At 49.0% G+C, this 18,108-nt stretch overlaps 1 protein-coding gene across 1 annotated transcript in view; it reads right to left on the bottom strand.

The window, feature by feature from the left end:
- Window positions 1–3,078: 3,078 nt before the first annotated feature.
- Window positions 3,079–18,108, bottom strand: part of Actbeta (inhibin subunit beta) — a 196,736-nt gene continuing 181,706 nt past the window's right edge. The window contains exons 2-3 of the mRNA XM_077698466.1: window positions 10,319–10,719; window positions 3,079–9,950 (exon numbers count right to left, since the gene is read on the bottom strand). Of these exons, the coding sequence (XP_077554592.1) occupies window positions 9,519–9,950; window positions 10,319–10,719 (833 nt within the window). The 3' untranslated portion in view covers window positions 3,079–9,518. The remainder of the gene's footprint in view (window positions 9,951–10,318; window positions 10,720–18,108) is intronic.

The following is an 18,108-nucleotide window of genomic DNA, read 5'->3' as shown; positions in this document are numbered from 1 at the left end:
GAAGTCGCGTTTAACGAAAAGCTTTGATAAATTAGCAAGGAGGATTGTCGTCTCATTTCTTATTCATCTGAAATACCAAAGAAGAAGGAGAACAAATTCCTCTGTCTAAATCGTTACGTATTTAAAAAAAAATCTGCTGCTATACTATGCTCATAAAATTACCCGGCTTACCTTTAAGTGCACTTTCCCCACGTAACGATTGCGTGCGACACGAAGAGACGCGCGAAATATTCAGTCTGGGACAGCTAAACTTCTCGTAAAACCCAAAACTGCCCGTGACAGCGTGCGAATAAAAGACAACAAAACAACGCACGAGCGCAGAGAAATAAATTTTTGCTCCGGTGGATAACAGCCATATCGAGACATTCTTCTTAGCTTCACTTCACTCTCCACGCTAGCTCATTCTGTTATCCCCAACACCTCCTCTTCCCACTGGCCACCTTTCATCCCACGACGGACAGACACTGCGGCTCTCAGAATGCGCTAAATAAATCCCGCCTTTATAACGCCCCCCCCCCTCCCCCCCCCCTTTCCCTTTCTTTTCCGCAACCACAGTCCCTGTTTTGATAACCCGAACCGAACATTGCCTCCCCTCCGCAACATCCCGCGGAGGAGGGAGCTCGCGCCCGTACGAGACGGACGGGACGCCGCGTCTACGCCGACGGCCCGCGCTGTCCCTCCTTTTCCTTCGGCCCTTGCGTCGCCCTCTCCCTACGGTCCCGACCCGGGATCGCGGTGCGGGCCGTTTGTCACGGCGCCGGCGCCGCCGCCGCGACAACGACGCGTCGCGCGAGCGAGGGACGGCGCGGACGAGCGGGGAGGGGAAAGCGGCCCCGCCGTTTTTACGCGACGGCCGTACAGCGGGTTCTATCAGCCAGTGGTAGTATGCACTCGCATCGCGACGGCTGAGTCTCGCGCGCCTACTGTTTCAAACATAAGAATACCCTCGCTCTCCTTTCTCTCTCCATATGGTGGATATATATATCCCGCTTTTGATCACGGCGGATTCTTTCTCGACTTTGATTTCTTTATTCCTGAATCAAACAAATATGACAATCACCTCATTCGGCGCTATAAAGCACCTTCAAGTAGCCGAATAGCACTGGCAATAAGGACTGCATCCTTGATATATATATATATATATATATATATATATATATATATATATATATATATATATATATATATATATATATATATATATATATATATATATATATATATATATATATATATATATATATATCTTTCATGACTCGTTTTTTTATCATGCCGGCTTGCTAGTAAGCAAAATGCCATTTAAAGACGGCTGCCCCCGCTTCTAATCTCGACTGAAACAACCGTGATACGAATCAAGCGGCGTGGAAAGAAATATGAGAGAGGAACAGTGGAGGTGGAGAAGGGTGAAGCGAAGAATGAGGGTCTAGGAAGGTCACCCTACGAAATGAATTGAACGAGCGGCATAGAGAAAGCAGCAGCGTCGTTGTGTGCGGCAGATGCGCGGCGGCAGTTCCTGTTGGTTTCTGGGGAAACTGAAGAAGCGGACGCACAGACAGTGAAGCGCCGAAGTCGCATCAATCAGGGTCTCGTTTTCGGAGCTTACGCAATGTGTGCGTCCGTGTTTCGAGCTTGCGTGTGAGCTAAGGATTGAGCGCTATCGTGAGAGGGAGCAAAGCGCAGAAGAAATACGAGAGGAGGGCGTTGTGGAGGGTGTTGGCAAGGAAAGACGCGGACGTGAGTGCGCCGCATCACCTCCATTGGTGAAAAACGGTGGCTCTGCGCGACCACGTGTGTTTCGACGTGCTTCAATGACACTGTGCTTTCCTATTAACCCTCGCCAGCGATTTATACATTTAACAGATAGCGTCTTCATAGAGCATTTAACTTGAGAAGTCCTCCTCGCTTTCCTCTTTTTCTACGACTGAGAGGATGACCTCTTTGTTACTTTGCTTGCTTCTCAACGCATTCTTTGTTGCGTTTACTTAGGTTCTGCGCCCTTTTTATTGGCCGCACACCAGAGGGCGGCAGTGGCGGGAAAGGAGAGGGACAACAAAAGGGCAAGACAGCTGTCTATGCAGGTAGTGAGAAGGAGGGATGATAGGTGTTGAGGCATCCTCGAAAGTGTTCGGCTGTTCCTGCTCCGGAAACAATCCTTCTTCCTTTGTGCAGCACAGTGCGTCCAGTTCCCGCCACGATGGCCAACGCGAGAACCTCGGCCCTATACTATATCCGACGGAGAGGCGGCTGTCCCGCGCTGGACGACGGAAGAGGTCGAGAGACACCCCTTTCGATCGGATGGCGGCCAACTATCGACGTGGATGAGGTTGACAGCACCGCGCACTTTCTCCAAGCTGGCCAGAGACCCCGCTGCGTGCGGCGAACTGGCTGGGGCTCGATTCCGGGTTCAACTGACCTGGCCGAATCCTGTATACTCCAACTGCCTGCTATCTTTTTGATGTTAAACAGTGCAAGTAAATCAAGATATACGCTCGTTCGCACGGTGACGTTCAGTTTTTTTTGTTTGGTGTTCTTCCCTTCTTTGTATTTTAATTCAGTGTTTACCCCTACAGTTTCGTTTTCAAAATTTGTTTCTATCCAAAATTTGCTTACAGAATTCCCTTGCGCCTCATATTCAACGTTTCTTTTTTTATGCCCTCTCGCTGCTGTCCTCGTGCAATGCCTTAACACTCACTTCACATCCCTGTAGTCATCCCCATCTGGCGCAACAAGCCCTGCCGCCACCAGGACTGACCTCACCAGTTCACACCATAGATCTCCCTGTGTCCTCTTCTTCCTCCCCCCCCCCTCTCTCTCTCTCCTCTTTACTGAGAAGCTAAAAAGCGCTTACGATATTTAGCTTTCTCTACACGTGTGAAGTGTGCCACTCTGGGAGACAACTTTTGCTGCATGTATCCTCTGTTTATCTCCGAGTGCCTAGCCCGGGCCGGTCGCATGTTTTCGCTTGGGGAAAGAGTTGAAAGACAGAGAGAGATCACTTAGAGTGACGTAAGGTTGTGGACAGAGCGTTCGTTTTGCACGTACATCTGGAATCGCCTTTGGAGGTATTCTAAGGATTCTTTTTCTTTTCTTTTTTTTTTGAGGCCAAGCACACACGCAGGCTGCGAGATCATTTTGTATTTTACCTGAACAGAAACTATAGCATCCGTGGGCGGGGAACGATTCCACGGTCTCGCGTCAACAGCACGACGCCTTATCCACTACGTCACAGGGGCGGACGCTAGGAGCAGGGGTGGGTTGTGAAAAGGCGAATTTGGGGTGCACGTACGTGCATAGGTTGGGAAAGTTTTTGGTTGGAGCCCGATACCTTCTGGATAAGTGATTAAAAAATAATATCCTCCCGCACTGAGCGCCGAACAGAAACACGTTTCTACAACTCGTTTCTATGGGAGTAAGACATGAGGAACGAGAAACGCAAGGATATAAAGCAGGTTAGAACCTAATTTACTATCCTTCACTTGGGGGAAAAAGGTTGGGAGAGGGGAGGAGCATAGGCAGAGGAAGGCAGGTGGGAAAAAGGGAAGGGAAATATATATGTACAGCATTAAAAGCGCTGGAGGTTGCCTCACACTGGCCGCCGTGACACGATTATGTACAAGTACGAATAACGAATTATACGATAGGGCGCTCATAAAATCTTTGCATACTTTCTCAGCCAACATTGGCGAATGGTCTTTTTTTTTCGGCATGTGTTTTTTGTTTTTTCATTTTTACGCTTATGTCGAGGACATTGAGTAAGCTTTACTGCCAAGTTTCTCTTTTTTCAAATAAATGGTAGTTGTGAGCAGCGCGTCGTCCGACGTAACTCATGTTTTAAACTCCCTTTATTGAGGCGCTTTGGAAGAAATTTACAACTCTTTTTATTTTCCTCGTCATTGTCAAACAATTGTTCACCAAATGCGGCAGATTTGTTATGAAATGCTCAACCATACTCCTTCAAGTTTGCCTATTATTTAAAGTTTTAAAAGGTTACGCAACTAACCGTGCGTTGGAGACTCAAATCGAGACCGCAGTGATATCGTAAATTAAGATAAAGTGCAAACAATGCCCTTGAAGCGCGACCACTAGGTTCAGATGCGTCGGCAAACGTTTGCGAGCTGTCTCCCCAATGGTTTTCGGTAGTATCACCCACTCCGGCGTCCCCCCTCTCACTTTTGCAGAATGCTCCCAAATCTGACGGAGATACATTTTTCACATCCCGTTTCACTCGACGTGGCACGCATAGGAGAAGAAAGGAAAGGGGAAAATGACACTCGGGAGAAAAATGGTATCTACTTCTGGCACTGTTCCGCGTTGCATGCTGCGACGGAAACGAAAAGAAGAAAAAAAATTGCTGAGCATTTTTCGCAAATGAAAAAAAAAAAAAAAAAACTGCGACTAGTTTGCAATACGCCCACATAAACCTGAACATACAAACAAAAAATAGTGGGAAAACAAACTTGACATCAGCTAACACAATCAGGAAACGGAGTGAGGCGAGAGAGAGAAGGAGAGAAGAGATCACGTATGCATTCACAATTTCTTCACAACCGCGCAGCTCGCGACGTTCGAGTTTTCCGCTCCCAGTTGTCAACGCGCGCCGCGAGTTTTGCGTATGAAAGATGGAAACGGCGAAATATCAACGTCCGAGGACCAATACGAATGTTCGCTTCTTGTTTTTTTTTTTTTTAATTTCTCACTACCAGCAGTCGGCACTAGCTCGGCTTACGGCCAGTGGCATCTATTCCAATCCACTTCGCATTTCTGCAAGCGCGGCGCTTGCCAGACAAATGCAAGCGGAACGAATAGGGAACCGAAGAAGGAAAGAGAAAGAAAGTAACCTACAGTCATGAACAGCACGAGCTGAAACGAGGAGACGGCGACCTAGCGATACTTTATTTAGTAATTGGCCGAGAAAAATGAAAAGATCAAAAACAAAAAAGTGCCCCTCAGTACCACTGAAGGAAGTATATTTACGGAAAGGCATTTATTTTGTTCCCGTTCTCTCTCGTTTTTTTCTCACCCAATCTCTGAAGAAAGAATTTCCCAGCCGCCATTTTGTTGTTTCGGTTCAGACTGTCCATGGCTCTACATGTATATAAATTCTGATGAGGAGTAAACAACGACAAAGAGAGCTATTTCGACAGATTCTCTTAGCCAGAGAGAGAAATAGAGAGAGAGAGTGAGAGACACGAGAGAAGAGAGAGAGATGTAACTCGCCGTCATCGTTCCGGTCTTCCGCGACACGGGACGAGGACCCCTGTTCGCGGTGCCGACTCGCGCTGCGCTGAAGAGGTTTGGCCTCCCTCTCGGTGCCTCTCTTCGGTCGGCGGTGCTCCCGAACTGCCCGTCAAAACAAGCTCTTATCTTAATGGGTGCCCCGCAACGGCTTCCTTCGTCTCCTCTGCACGCGCAACGCCGCACTGCGTTGGCATTGCCCGACGGGGTTTTCAAGGTATAAAAAGGAGGAGCGCGAAGCCATTCTCGAAGCGGTCAGTCGCCCGTCGCGGTCGCGCAAACAGGGGATGGGCCAACCGAACTCTCCACAGAAGGAGATTTCGAAAGGAGGCGGCCCGCTAAGACGCGAAGCCGTTCGCATCAATATGCACTTTCCAACTGCTAACGACCGAGGCGGCAATTTCCGAATGTTGAAACTTTCTCCCTACCATCATCCGCCTTCTTCTTTCTTCTCTTCTCACTTTTAAATTTCGACAAAAAAAAAAAAAAAGCATTCATACAGCGGCTCTAAATGGCGCTCGATTACTACTTGTACGTTTATTTTTCCTTCTGGGTTAGTTGTGCGAATTATTTCAATATCTCACGATCCGTCCGTATTGTACCTAACACGTAACATTTCTCGTTTCACGCTTCAAGCCCCGAGCAAGCGCCCAAGGGGCAGGCTGGCGCTGCTGCTACTTGAACGGTCCCTTTCATAATAAAAAGAAACGTCGATTCTTTTAAGCCTTCAGCGAATATGTCTGTCACCGTCACTGTGAAAAAAAAGAAAAAAAAAAACGACTGGATGGCCACGCGTTGAAACAAAAATTGCGAGTGAGCGAGCAGGGAGAGCCAGAAGTTTGAATGACAACGTTGTCAACGAGCCGTTCTAAAGAAGTTTGTTATCCAGTCAGTGAAGGTGGTAATTTGATCTGTAGAAACTAGCAAAGTCCTTTGAGAATCGGCGGCTTTTTTTTTTTAATATCGGAAACCGGTAAAAGCAATGCGGCAGTGGTTGTCTTTTTTTCGTAGGCACCAAGAGACTAAACAGTCACCGACTCCTAGGGCTGTTACTTTCGTAATTATTTGAATACTTTGTCAAGACGCTCCTGCCTAGCCTCCAAATTCATCGAGGGTAAAATGTTAACTGAGTGAGTTAACTTAGCAGCATAAGGTTAACCGAGTTAAGCCTATGCTGCAACAAGTGATGGACATTTTTAATACTCGTGCTCTTAAAACCGCCTCACTAGAGCCATGATTTTTGTTTGTATTTGTGTAACGGGTGTCTACATTTCAGTGTTCTCCTTTGATATATTTAAGGATCGCGTTTTATGCGGTCATCTCTTTTTACACGCATATTTACCTTGCAGCCACTCCAAAGCGCTTTTTTAAATCTATAAGCGCGCATAATGAACAAATGCATATAACCTTTTAATCGCTCCTGACGGTGGCGAAAGGTCTAATTAACTTACTCTGGTGAACAAGACGCCATACTAAACGTCACCTCCGTCGCCCTCCCCTCAGGCGAGACTCAGCAGCGCTTGACTACTTCCTCTCTCTAAGATATGGCACTTGTTTTTTCACCTCTTTACCACATCCCAGGCCCACACGCAAAAAAAAAAAAAAAAAAAAGCAGAACACGGGTCCCGTTTAGACCAGCCATTCTGGACGCTTATGTTTAACGTATTGCACCCACCTACGTGCACCCAACCGATATAAATTACTAAATCAGCGGCGATTAGCACTGTATAAGGTGCGTTTGCAGGCTATAATCTTGCCTCGTAGGACTCAGCATTCGCTTTTCCGGGCGGGCAAATACGGTAAGGGTGAATGGTTAACAGTGCGGGCATTAGCAGAAACGGCTTGGCTTGACTAACCGTTCAGCTCGGCTAGCTCGGCTAACGGCTCGGCCAGAGAAAGACGCCCGCTCGGTCCCTGTTTCTACTGTCAAGCGTAGTACACGCACAAAGCAAGAGATTAATACAACGACACAAAGCGCTGAAGCGCGCTCACCGCTACTTGGCTTACTCCCCTGCTCTTGCGACCTCACTTTGCCATTGAGGTGAAACATTTACCGAAAAGTGTCACTGCCTCATTTGCAAACTCTCAGTAATCAGCACAAGCTCGATGGATGCGGTTCTGCTCCGTGATTTTTTCTAATGCGGAAGCATAAATGGCCCCTTGAGCGAAAAAGCCGAGACACGACTTCTTGGGAAGCGTTCCATAGCTCGAAGCGTTCCAAAGCACGAACTCAAACACGGCAGTGCACCGAGAAGAAAAAAAGGAAGCGGGACAACGCAGCCAAGCGACGGAACAGACAGACGGCGAAATTCACCTTTGGCGTCAGCTGTACCATTACACGGAGGTAGGAACGAGCAGCAGCGCAACGCGTGTGATGCAGATCGAAGCCATTGGAAAGCGTCAAGGCGGATTGCGAGGCTAATCATTTCCACCGGAAAGATTGCGAAGTTGTTCGACAACGCGAGGCGGGGGCAAAGAGACTCCGATGTTCAACTGGACATTCATGTTTTTGCTCCCACAACCCACGAGAAGCGTTCAGGTGCCCTCAGACTTTTTCTTTTCTTCCTTCGATGAAATTCACTGGTGTAATTCCCTTATATTTGTAGGTTTAGGCGAGCGCGTCTGCATTGCACAAATGAATGTGTACCATGTTGAACTCCCTCCTATAAAATGCCAGGAGAGATGTAGAAGCGTTGCATCAGCGGACATCGACCGAGATCGTACCTCCGACCTAAAATTAGGCTTGTATCTCTCTCCTGCGAAGTCTCCTTTTAATCGGTGGTCCGCGTAAAAAAAGAGAGGATAATCACTGGCTAGTCTATTCACTTGTTGAACAAATGAAATCTCCGATCAGCGAGTGACAAAAACTGCACACACTTCACGCTGTGTATAGGCGCCAATGACAAAGAGAACGAAATCTACGCGAAATGTGCTCAGGAATCTGTTCTGTTGTTGAGTACCTCTCACCGGGCCGAGCCATGATACAACGTTAAAGCGGCACTTAGAGAGTTGCGATGAAGTGTGGCCTGCGTCGTCGCGGGCTCTTATAAGAGACAGTGATTGATACACAACGGCCCGTAGAGAGAGCATTACGAACCGAATGGCCGGGAGGATACGTTGCGGTGGACACAGAACTCACAACCACTCTGCGTTTGGCAAGAAAAGCACCGCTTGGAACGAATGTACGAAGAGCCTAGACACACAGCCCTGCTTGGTACGTGCACACGGCGCCCTAGGTAGCTGCTCTGTGCGCTGAATGTACCGCTGGCAGGACAGAGTGAGGGATGGAGTAGCGAGTGTGCGGACGACACTAGCAGCATATCCGGTTTTGATTTGTTTGGAGAATTCGACGTAAAATCCTGGGGGAATTAGGCAAGGATTAGGATGAATGTTCTGGCATGGTGACAAGAACAAAACACGTTCACCACAGCCGTGATCACTCTCAATAGACAGCGCAGTGGGAAAAGCATAAGGAGAATCTACTTGCTGAACGTGCTTGTCTAGCATTCTCGAGAAAATGCGCTAAGAGGGAGCACAATTTGTTCCCATGCGGTAATTAAACGACTCGCTGGAACCTCATTAAGGCGCCACGCCGCTCGGTATAGGAAACAGGCGGACAACGTGAATGTGCGCACTGCTTCGACGGCCGTCCACGGAGGAGGATACCGGCGGTATTCCTTTGCACGGCCACCGTTTAGATCAGCGCGGACGACTACTGCAAGTACCCTGATTATCGGTTTCCCGTGCTGCCCTTCCTTTTTCCGGCCATTTCTAGCATGTTCTATCAAAAAACGAGACCGACACTTCGGCGGTGTGAAGACAGGAACAACACTCACGCACACGCACACACACACCAACATACACAAGGGGGCCCATGTACGACAGCACAACCTTCAGGTCGGGGGACAGCATCGTGCTCCCCGTGTAAGAGTTGCAGACCAACACGGCCAGCCCCACGCAGCCAGCCCACTACGCACGCACCGCGACGCAAGGTAGGGAAGGTCCCGTCGTCGCCGGCCTGCGTGAAGACGCGTGTCTTGTCCGTCCAGTGGACACGGCCGGGTGGTCGCCTATCAGGACAGACCACCGGGACGCGGAGGAGGAGGAGACGCGCAGCACCGTCCGCGCATAGAGAGCACCACCGGGCAGCAGCGGCGGCAGCAGCGCGGTTGACTAGAAGAAGGGCGGCGCCCCGCGGCGGCAGCGTATCACAGAAACCGGGCGGCGCTATCGAGTGAGGGGTGGCGTTGACGCAATTGCTTGGAGTCCTAGGGCCGCGAGCGCTACGTGCAGCCGCACTCGTCGACGATCATCTTGGGCAGGTCGGACTTGATGATGTTGTGGTCTCGGTCGAAGTAGATGAGCGACATGGCCGACAGCTTGGTGGGCGCGCAGCAGGGCGCGATGGAGGCGTACGGGTTTCGCACGCGGTACTCCTCGAGCACGTGCGCGTGGAAGTAGCGCAGCAGGTCGGGCGTCTGGTGGCGGCCCGCGCAGTCGCCCATGCAGTAGTTGGCGAAGTAGCCCTTGGGCGCGATGATCCAGTCGTCCCAGCCGAGGTCCTCGAAGCTCACGTACAGCGACTGCTTGCAGCACTGCGTCACGCCCTCGCCGCACGTGATGGTGAAGCGCCGGCCGCGCCGCCGCGACGTCAGCGCCTCGGTGGCCACGGCCAGGAAGGGCCGCCGGCGCTGGCGACGCTCGAACTGCGCCACCTGCACCGCCAAGGGAGAGGGACTTGCCTTCTACACCGCCTCACAAAGAAGGGGGAGGGGGGTGCAGAGCTACCTCCGCCATGCAGAAACAACAAACTGGCTGTTTAGACGTCGACGAGTTGTGGCTGAATAGCGAAAGCCCCCCCTGGTCAATCAATCAATCAATCAATCAATCAATCAATCAATCAATCAATCAATCAATCAATCAATCAATCAATCAATCAATCAATCAATCAATCGAACGAACGATCGATCGAACGCTATTCCTACAGAAAAATGATGAAGATGTGTCTGCACAAGTTCTTCGCTCAGTGCCAAGTACACACCACACGAATGCGGACACAGTCAAAGGCGTCCGCGACTAGTACCTGAATGCCGGCCGGCCCGCAGCCCACGCAGTCGACCAGTAGCGTGAGCTTCTTCTTGTGTCCCCCGTGCGCCGACGTCTGTGCGAACCAGTGCTGGACGGCCGGCCGCAGGTCTACGCGCCTCCAGCCGCTGGTGCCCATGCCGACGTCCACCTCGAGCGCGGCCAGCAGGTCCATGCCGCCGGCCAGCGGCGAGCTGCTGCTGCTGTTGGTCTCGGCCACCCGGAATACGTACAGGGTGGCCGTGCGGTTTCCGTGGGCCCTGTGGGCGGCCGCCCCGTGGCTGCCGCCCCTGGCCCTGACGTAGAGCCACAGCGACGCCGACACCACGCGCAGCCGGTGCGTGGGCCGCTCGGGGTTCTGGTGGAAGTCCAGCAGCACGTGGCCGTTCACCGTCAGTCCTGCAAGGGAGAGAACACAGGGCATACTTAGCCGACCGCGTCGCATAACAGTGTGCAGATTAAGGGGCCCCTGTAGAGTAGGCTGATAAGCGCTTTACTACTCTCACACGCGTGCCTGGAAGCACTGCCAGAGTTATAGTTATCGCCAGCACAGAATTAAGCCCGCTGAACTGCTTGCCACAGCAGGTACCTTCTTTTCCGTTTTTTTTGTCACCGTTTTGCTTTCGTTGGTATTTTCTTTAAAACAGATACCGAATAATTTCGTTGCTACAAATGAAATGAAGCGGGCCAATAGCGGCGGTATTGCTTATGTGACGTCAGACAGGCAAAAAAGAATGACCGGACCGTGAAGAACGCTGGAAAGAACGAAAAATATTTTGAACGAGACTTAATGTGTATCGAGCAGTAACACTTGGCTAAGGCAATTCATGGCCATCTAATTTAAGGACTGCACGCGTTTTTCGACACTTTTATAAATGCAGTTCAGGTGTTATTAAGAATACGGGTTTCATGCAACGGTTTTTTCAAGTGATGCAATGTTGACAGGCAGCGCAACAGAGCTTGAGAGAAGCACGCAGTTTATGCTTCGACTTACTATTTTAATAGCGCTTCTTCAAGGGTGATTTTGTTGTTACCCATATAATGTGATGTTCTCCTGGATCTAGAAAATGATTTTTCTATGGGTACTCACTAACGTACGCCAAGAAATCATCTCTCCTAAACTGTCATTCGGCCGATTTAGAAATATTTATTAAGCAATGTCCGCTGTCCCATATTAGGAACAGAAATTTCGTACTACAAGACATTTATGGCCTCATCCTTCACCTCATTACATAACAGCATACCCGACATTGGCCCGCACTTACAAGAGGGCTTAACTAGCAAAGAAAATGTTGAGAACAAACTCAAACATCCTGAGGTCCGATGGCAGGTTTTGCCTTACCGGACCTCACGACATACGGAGACGAATGAAATGTCTATGTGTGGCCGGTGATTACGACAGCACTATAGGCGGACCTTGTCCTCCAGAGTCCTTTTTCTACTCCACATGTCATCATTTCGTGCGTGCGCCAAGCAACCTAACAGATTATCACTGGAGTGACGTTCCGTCGTCCATAACCTTCTTGCCGACAAGAAAACGTCTGCCGCTGCCTACCCTCCAACATTCAGAGTTATCTGGAGATAGAGTGACAGAGTCGCGAACGCATCCTTTCGCTCCTTCCCCTTCTCGTGCTCCTTCACTACCTTCTCCCAGTGACGGGCACAGATCAGCCCCGCGTTCAGCGATTGCCCATCCAACCATACTGCATCCCTTGCTGCTGACAGCAACCACTGAAAAAACCATCTCGTTATGAAACGTAAAAGAACAGCGGCAGCGGATTCGCCTAAACCGCACTAATAAGCTCTACGGGTAGCACCACAGCTCCACGAACGTTCAATCTCCTAATTGACAAAAGTGCTCGGAAAAAAAGAAAGAGGAACAGCTACGTCGAGAGCACCACCACCGACGAAAGAAATCAGAACGGGGAAAAAAGTGTCAACCGGGATGTGGAGGCGCAGGCAGTAGTTCTCCATTTCTGCGATTTGCGAGTCGCCGGTGTTCTATACCACCACCGCCATCCTCATCACCCGTCTTTCGGACTCCCGACTACGGCGCCCTTCACACCAGCCCTGCCCCGTGGCACTCCTTTCGAATGGGATCGCATAACCGGTTTAGCTATCTCCCGTGTCTTTGCTCAACGATGGTCCGTGCGACCGCTTCAACACAGGACGCGTTACAGGGCTGGTTCAATTAGGTCCGGAGTAACATTCGTGCGTAACGAAACCTGTTATTACGCAACTCTATTGCACGCACGACCGCAAGCGCATCCACAGGTGAGGAAGCAGACTGTTTCGGCGCACCGTAATCGTTATTCCATCGATGGGCGCTCCCAGCAAGCGAAGTCCATGCAAGGTCGTCGTTTACACTGTAAAGCGTGCACCGCTGCACATTGAGTGTCAGTGCGGCAAAGCCTACTCCCGTTGAGCAGTCTCCGTTTTTAATGCGACATAATTCAATGGACAACTAGGCGAAAAAGCGTGCTTCAGAGTGGGAGACGGCTTTGTAAGCTGAAAAAAAAGCTCCCACGCGTTTTCGAAGTATTCCATAGCACGAGCTTCAAATAATAAAAATAAAACAAAAAAAGGACAATGCTGCTAGACAACGCCTGGGCTTGCACAGAGCCGCGTGGAGATCGGTGAGTGCAAACATGACTGTGAGTGCGGTGCTCGGAGGCAGCGACGTCATATCAAGCACGCGCCCCACGTACTTCACCCGCCGCCGCAACAGCCACAATTACTAGCTTCGCAAAACTGGAAGGAGCACTCAGTCCAACGTCCAGTTGCACTTATGAGTGGTGAATGTTTAGAATGCACAACTCGTAAGTGCTTGGGTGTCCCCGGTGTTTTTTTATATTACGAATAACCACTTGGAATATGAATTGGCACTTTATGCTCCAAGGTGATAACTAGGCTGTAAGAGGTGCTACGGATTAGTGAAGACGCCAGGGGGTCTGATGTGCGTCGACAACTCGTACACAAGGGCACACGTCCTCACCTCAATGTTAAGCAGACCACTCACTCACTCACTCACTCACTCACTCACTCACTCACTCACTCACTCACTCACTCACTCACTCACTCACTCACTCACTCACTCACTCACTCACTCACTCACTCACTCACTCACTCACTCACTCACTCACTCACTCACTCACTCACTCACTCACTCACTCACTCACTCACTCACTCACTCACTCACTCACTCACTCACTCACTCACTCACTCACTCACTCACTCACTCACTCACTCAAGTAAGCAAGCAAGCAAGCAAGCTGTGTGATGCCTTCTCCAAGCAATTCTATTAACAGAAAAGAAGAATGCTTTTTCACTTACTGTGTAGCATAAGCGTCGAAGTAGAGAGGTGCCTTTCTATAACAAAAAGGAATGCCCGGGCTGCTTAAGTATCTAGCTGTCAACTTTAAAAATCTCGGGCCTTTTTCAACGCTGGTTTTGCAGTCTCCATTCTTGGGTCTACGCCTCCAACTTTTAAATAATGGCATCATGTCTCATTCGTTTGTTTGTTTTATTTGTTTGTTCGTTGAAGCATGTCCGGGTGAGCACTTCCGTGTGTGTGCTTCATGGTGTGTGGAAGCCCTGACCCCATTTGCAATTATTGACAAACTCAATACTACACTGCTGTATTGGGCATATTGATAGCTCCCACTGTTTCAGTTTATATTGAAATTCGCCATCGACGGGGCATTGACCAGGCACCAAGAGTGTGCAACGGGTCAAGGATCCGGCTGCCAAAAAAGTTTCAGGCAAAGCTCACACGATGCCGATACAAGATTCTCGCGATTAAAGACGGCTTCCGCGGCCGGTCTAGATTTTCTGTTTAAAAAATGAACAAAATAACAGGGTAATGATCAATACTAGAAGTTATGATCAATAATACATAAATGAACCAGCACGTTTGCAAGTACGGTCGTGAACGCTGTCGGCTGCGACTTCTACAAACGACGGTCCCGTCGCGTGCGGGGTCTGCCAGAATAGAAGGCTGTAATGGTTCGAGGGCAGCGATGCGTCACCGCTTGTCGGTACTCTCGTCCTACGCCTACGCTCCCCGCGTCTTCTCATGCTCGGCTCTCTATTACGAAACTCTTGGTCCCCGACAATAACGCGCGAGCAAAAGCAAACATGCCGTGGGAGTGGTAGTTTCCGAGGCAAGGAAAGAAAAGACAAGAAAGTGAGTGCGTGCATCGGCTTGAAAACGCTGTACGTGCACGCTCAAAATGGCGGGGAAACTTCTTGTGTGACGGATGTCGGTTCTCGGCGACCAGCTCGCTGCTAAAGTCTTTCGTTCTTTGCTCAAGTCTTCTTTTTAGCTGGTCTGACTGGCACAATACTCAACTCCGAGCTCCTTCATCCTTACGAAGGAAGATGTCAGAGGTAGAGGGAAAGGGGTGCGGACACACTTCCCTGTTCTTGCTTGTTCTCCCTGAAGGTCTTGAATGGCCGAACCGAAAGGGTTTGAAAAGCTTAAAATCAGTGCAGAAGGGAACAGCAAAGAATACGCGGAGGACGAGTTTTTCTTGTGTATTGAGCTCGTCAAATGTTGCTTCTGTGTTGAAGAACATTACTTATTTCTGACTTCCGGCTTGTTCGCTTTTATTTCGCGCTCTGGCTGCATTTATGTTTATACTTTTTGTGGAGAACACGTGCTAGAAAACGGGGGGGGGGGGGGGGAGATAGTAATGGTGATGGTGTGCGTTAGAGCGAGACTTTAGAAACTCTTTACGGTGCACTTTCAAAACGGTTAGCAGGCGTCCGTTGCATAGACAAGCTTCCTGTCCAGCCCTGACTGCAAAAACTGTTGGAACGTCATTTGATTTTTCTGCTATATCCTAAAGTCGCTGGTCAAGCGCACACCCATCCGCTAATGCTGAGGAAGTCTGCCAACTTACATTTTGCCATTTGGCTTACGTCGTTAACTAGTACCAGTAGTAGTAAAACTTTTTATTCAGGAAAATTTACCAAGTTCTCAATGAAGGAAACGGATCTGGGGTATGTAGTGAAGCTTAAAGTGACAAACTCAGCGCTGATGTGTGCACGTCTCTGGGCAGAGTCTCAAGGAGTTCCGCATGATGTCCCAGTTCACAAATGAAGATGTGAAGGAATACCGCTTGACTTCCGACAAGGAGCCCGGTCATGGACGATTCATCAGGATGAGGAACATAATTAATGCTAACGTCACCCAAGAAGGAGCGAATCTCTGGCAGAAAGCTTAGAAGTTGGCAAGGCCCATCTTCATTCAAAAAAGCAAAGCAACAAGCAAAATGAGCACAGAAGTCATGCAGCTAGCAATGCCTCTACCGCATGAAACGGTATTTAACTAGCACGTAGATAATAACAAGAATTTCATTAGGTAACCCACCACGGTGGAACAGGCTAAGGTGCTGAGCTACTGATCCCAAGCACTCGCGTTCAACCCCGGCCGCACCGCCCGCTCTTCTGTAGGCGAGAAACGAAAACGCCCGTGTTTCGAATTTTTCGCGCATGTTGAAGATTCCCTGGTGGTCAAAATTACTCAGGAGCCCTTGACATCCGGCCCACCTTATAACTTCATTGATTTGGTGCAAAAACTATCAAATTTTAAATTAAAAATGCATCGGTACCCTTTTAGTTAATGGGCTCTCGGCACATCTTTTTGTGCCACATTTGTGGCTGGTAGTAATCATAGGTAGCCCACTGCACAAAACTTTTGGAGCAAGCCAAAATTTTTATATATACGTCATAAATGTTTGCCCTCAAATGAATATCGGTTCTGAATAAAACAAGCTTCCGTACGTATACTTTTAAAGATTACGAAGATGAGTTTGACTCAATCGAAATTAATCCGTTCATGAAAGAACTGCGAACAAAAGGACAGGGGGAACTACGCAAGGCTTGTGAACGATATACGTAAGTATGAAATAATAGCTAAGGTAGCTTAACACTTCACAAGAAAAGTGTGGGGTTAATTCTGAGGAAGAACGGCCAGACAACGAGAAACGTACTACCTTCGGAAGAAGGGTGAAAGAAGACGCTAAACCCCCGCCCCCGCTTTTCTTTTTCATTTTCACGAACCCGTGTATCTCTCCACATTTTTTATTCGCATCTTCACTGTCTTCTTTTTCCTTTTAGAAAGAAGCTGATCGGACAACAACGCAAAGGCGTTCTAAAAGGTAATCACGCCTCTTATACTAAAAAAACGGAAGCAAATTGACGACTAAAATTTCAACAAGAGCACCAGACATCCCATGGTACAACAACAACAACAGAAAAAAAGGGCATAGCCCGACTGCATGCATACTCTCCGTTTCCGAAACATCTTCCGCTCCTTATCACAGTTTTCAGCAAAGCTATATGAGAAATGTGTTCCAAATGTTTGTGACAGCAAAATCATGTAACTGTACTGTGATGAAGGCAAGTCCCGTTGCCGCTTCGTGAGTAAAGCTTCTTTATTATTGTTCTTGCTCTGTGTCTCCGACTCTTTACTTATACTCTATATATATATATATATATATATATATATATATATATATATATATATATATATATATATATATATATATATATATATATATATATATATATATATATATATATATATATATATATATATATATATTGTAAGGGCCTTGAAGGACGGCCGGTACAGGACGTTTATTAGGCGTAGCAGCTCTCGCGGAACACACACTCAGCTGGCGGCGAAGAGGCGGACACGAGCCCCGAGGTGGAAGATGATGATGAGGATGACTATCAGAGGAAGATGAGGTATGGGATAGTGGCCCCTAGGTAACTGTGGTAGCGGTCAATGTCCCAAAGGGCTGGCGCTCGACTAACTGCTCACAATATATATTCTGACGAAGGCCGGTCCCTCGGCCGAAACGTTAAACCTTTTCTTTTTTCGACGTGTCTCTTTCTTTTTTACTCATATGACTTGCCGGTGTGCGTGTGCGTCCGTGCGTGCGTGCGTGCGTGCGTGCGTGTGTGCGTGTGTGTGTGTGGTGTGTGTGTGTGTGTGTGTGTGTGTGTGTGTGTGTGTGTGTGTGTGTGTGTGTGTGTGTGTGTGTGTGTGTGTGTGTGTGTGTGTGTGTGTGTGTGTGTGTGTGTGTGTGTGTGTGTGTGTGTGCGTGCGTGCGTGCGTGTGCTTAACGCGCGTAAAATTAAATTAAGAGACAGACGACAGACTGTTTTCGCACCCGGCCGCACTTCATTTTCTTTCCATCCTGTCTCTCAACATTACAGTCCATCCACCAGGCCTCGTTCGCTATCACGATCGCTGGTTTCGAAGACAAGCAAAAGAGACATTGAACTATAGACAGACCCACTGATTCTTCTTCAGCCGGTTCGACATTGCGTCGGCAGACGCTTCCTCGGAGGGCGAGCTCTGCTCGGCCAGACGCGGCGGGGGTTTCAAGTGAGCAAAACGAACGAAAGGCGCAGATCGAAGAGGGCGAGCCATAAAAGTGTAGAGCTACTGCCCTCAGGACGGCCGGGGTGGGAATCGCGTGTGATCGTTCGCCAGCAGACGACGAAACTCAGTATGGTATGCTGCCACTCGCCGAGGACTGCAAGGACAATATATGTGCGCGACATTTTCAGCGGCACTGTCGGGGGATGGAAAGGGTATGGAAGGACAAGCGTTTAAAAAAGGCGAAAAAAAAAAACAAAAACAAAAGAAACCAAGGAACGAAAAACGTCGTCGTCTGGTCTCGCGCTGCAGACGACTCGGCGGTAGCGAGCATTAAGTAAATGCACCCGCGACGTCTTCCCGGCGAGGCGGAGAAGCACTGGCCGTTTTAT

The sequence above is a fragment of the Haemaphysalis longicornis genome, unplaced genomic scaffold (assembly GCF_048455015.1).
Source record: "Haemaphysalis longicornis isolate Haplotype H1 unplaced genomic scaffold, Haemaphysalis longicornis Haplotype H1 scaffold_2, whole genome shotgun sequence".
In the NCBI taxonomy this organism is placed as follows: Eukaryota; Metazoa; Arthropoda; class Arachnida; order Ixodida; family Ixodidae; genus Haemaphysalis; species Haemaphysalis longicornis.
The sequence above is the reverse complement of the archived record's forward strand: the minus strand, read 5'-3'. Positions and strand labels throughout refer to the sequence as shown.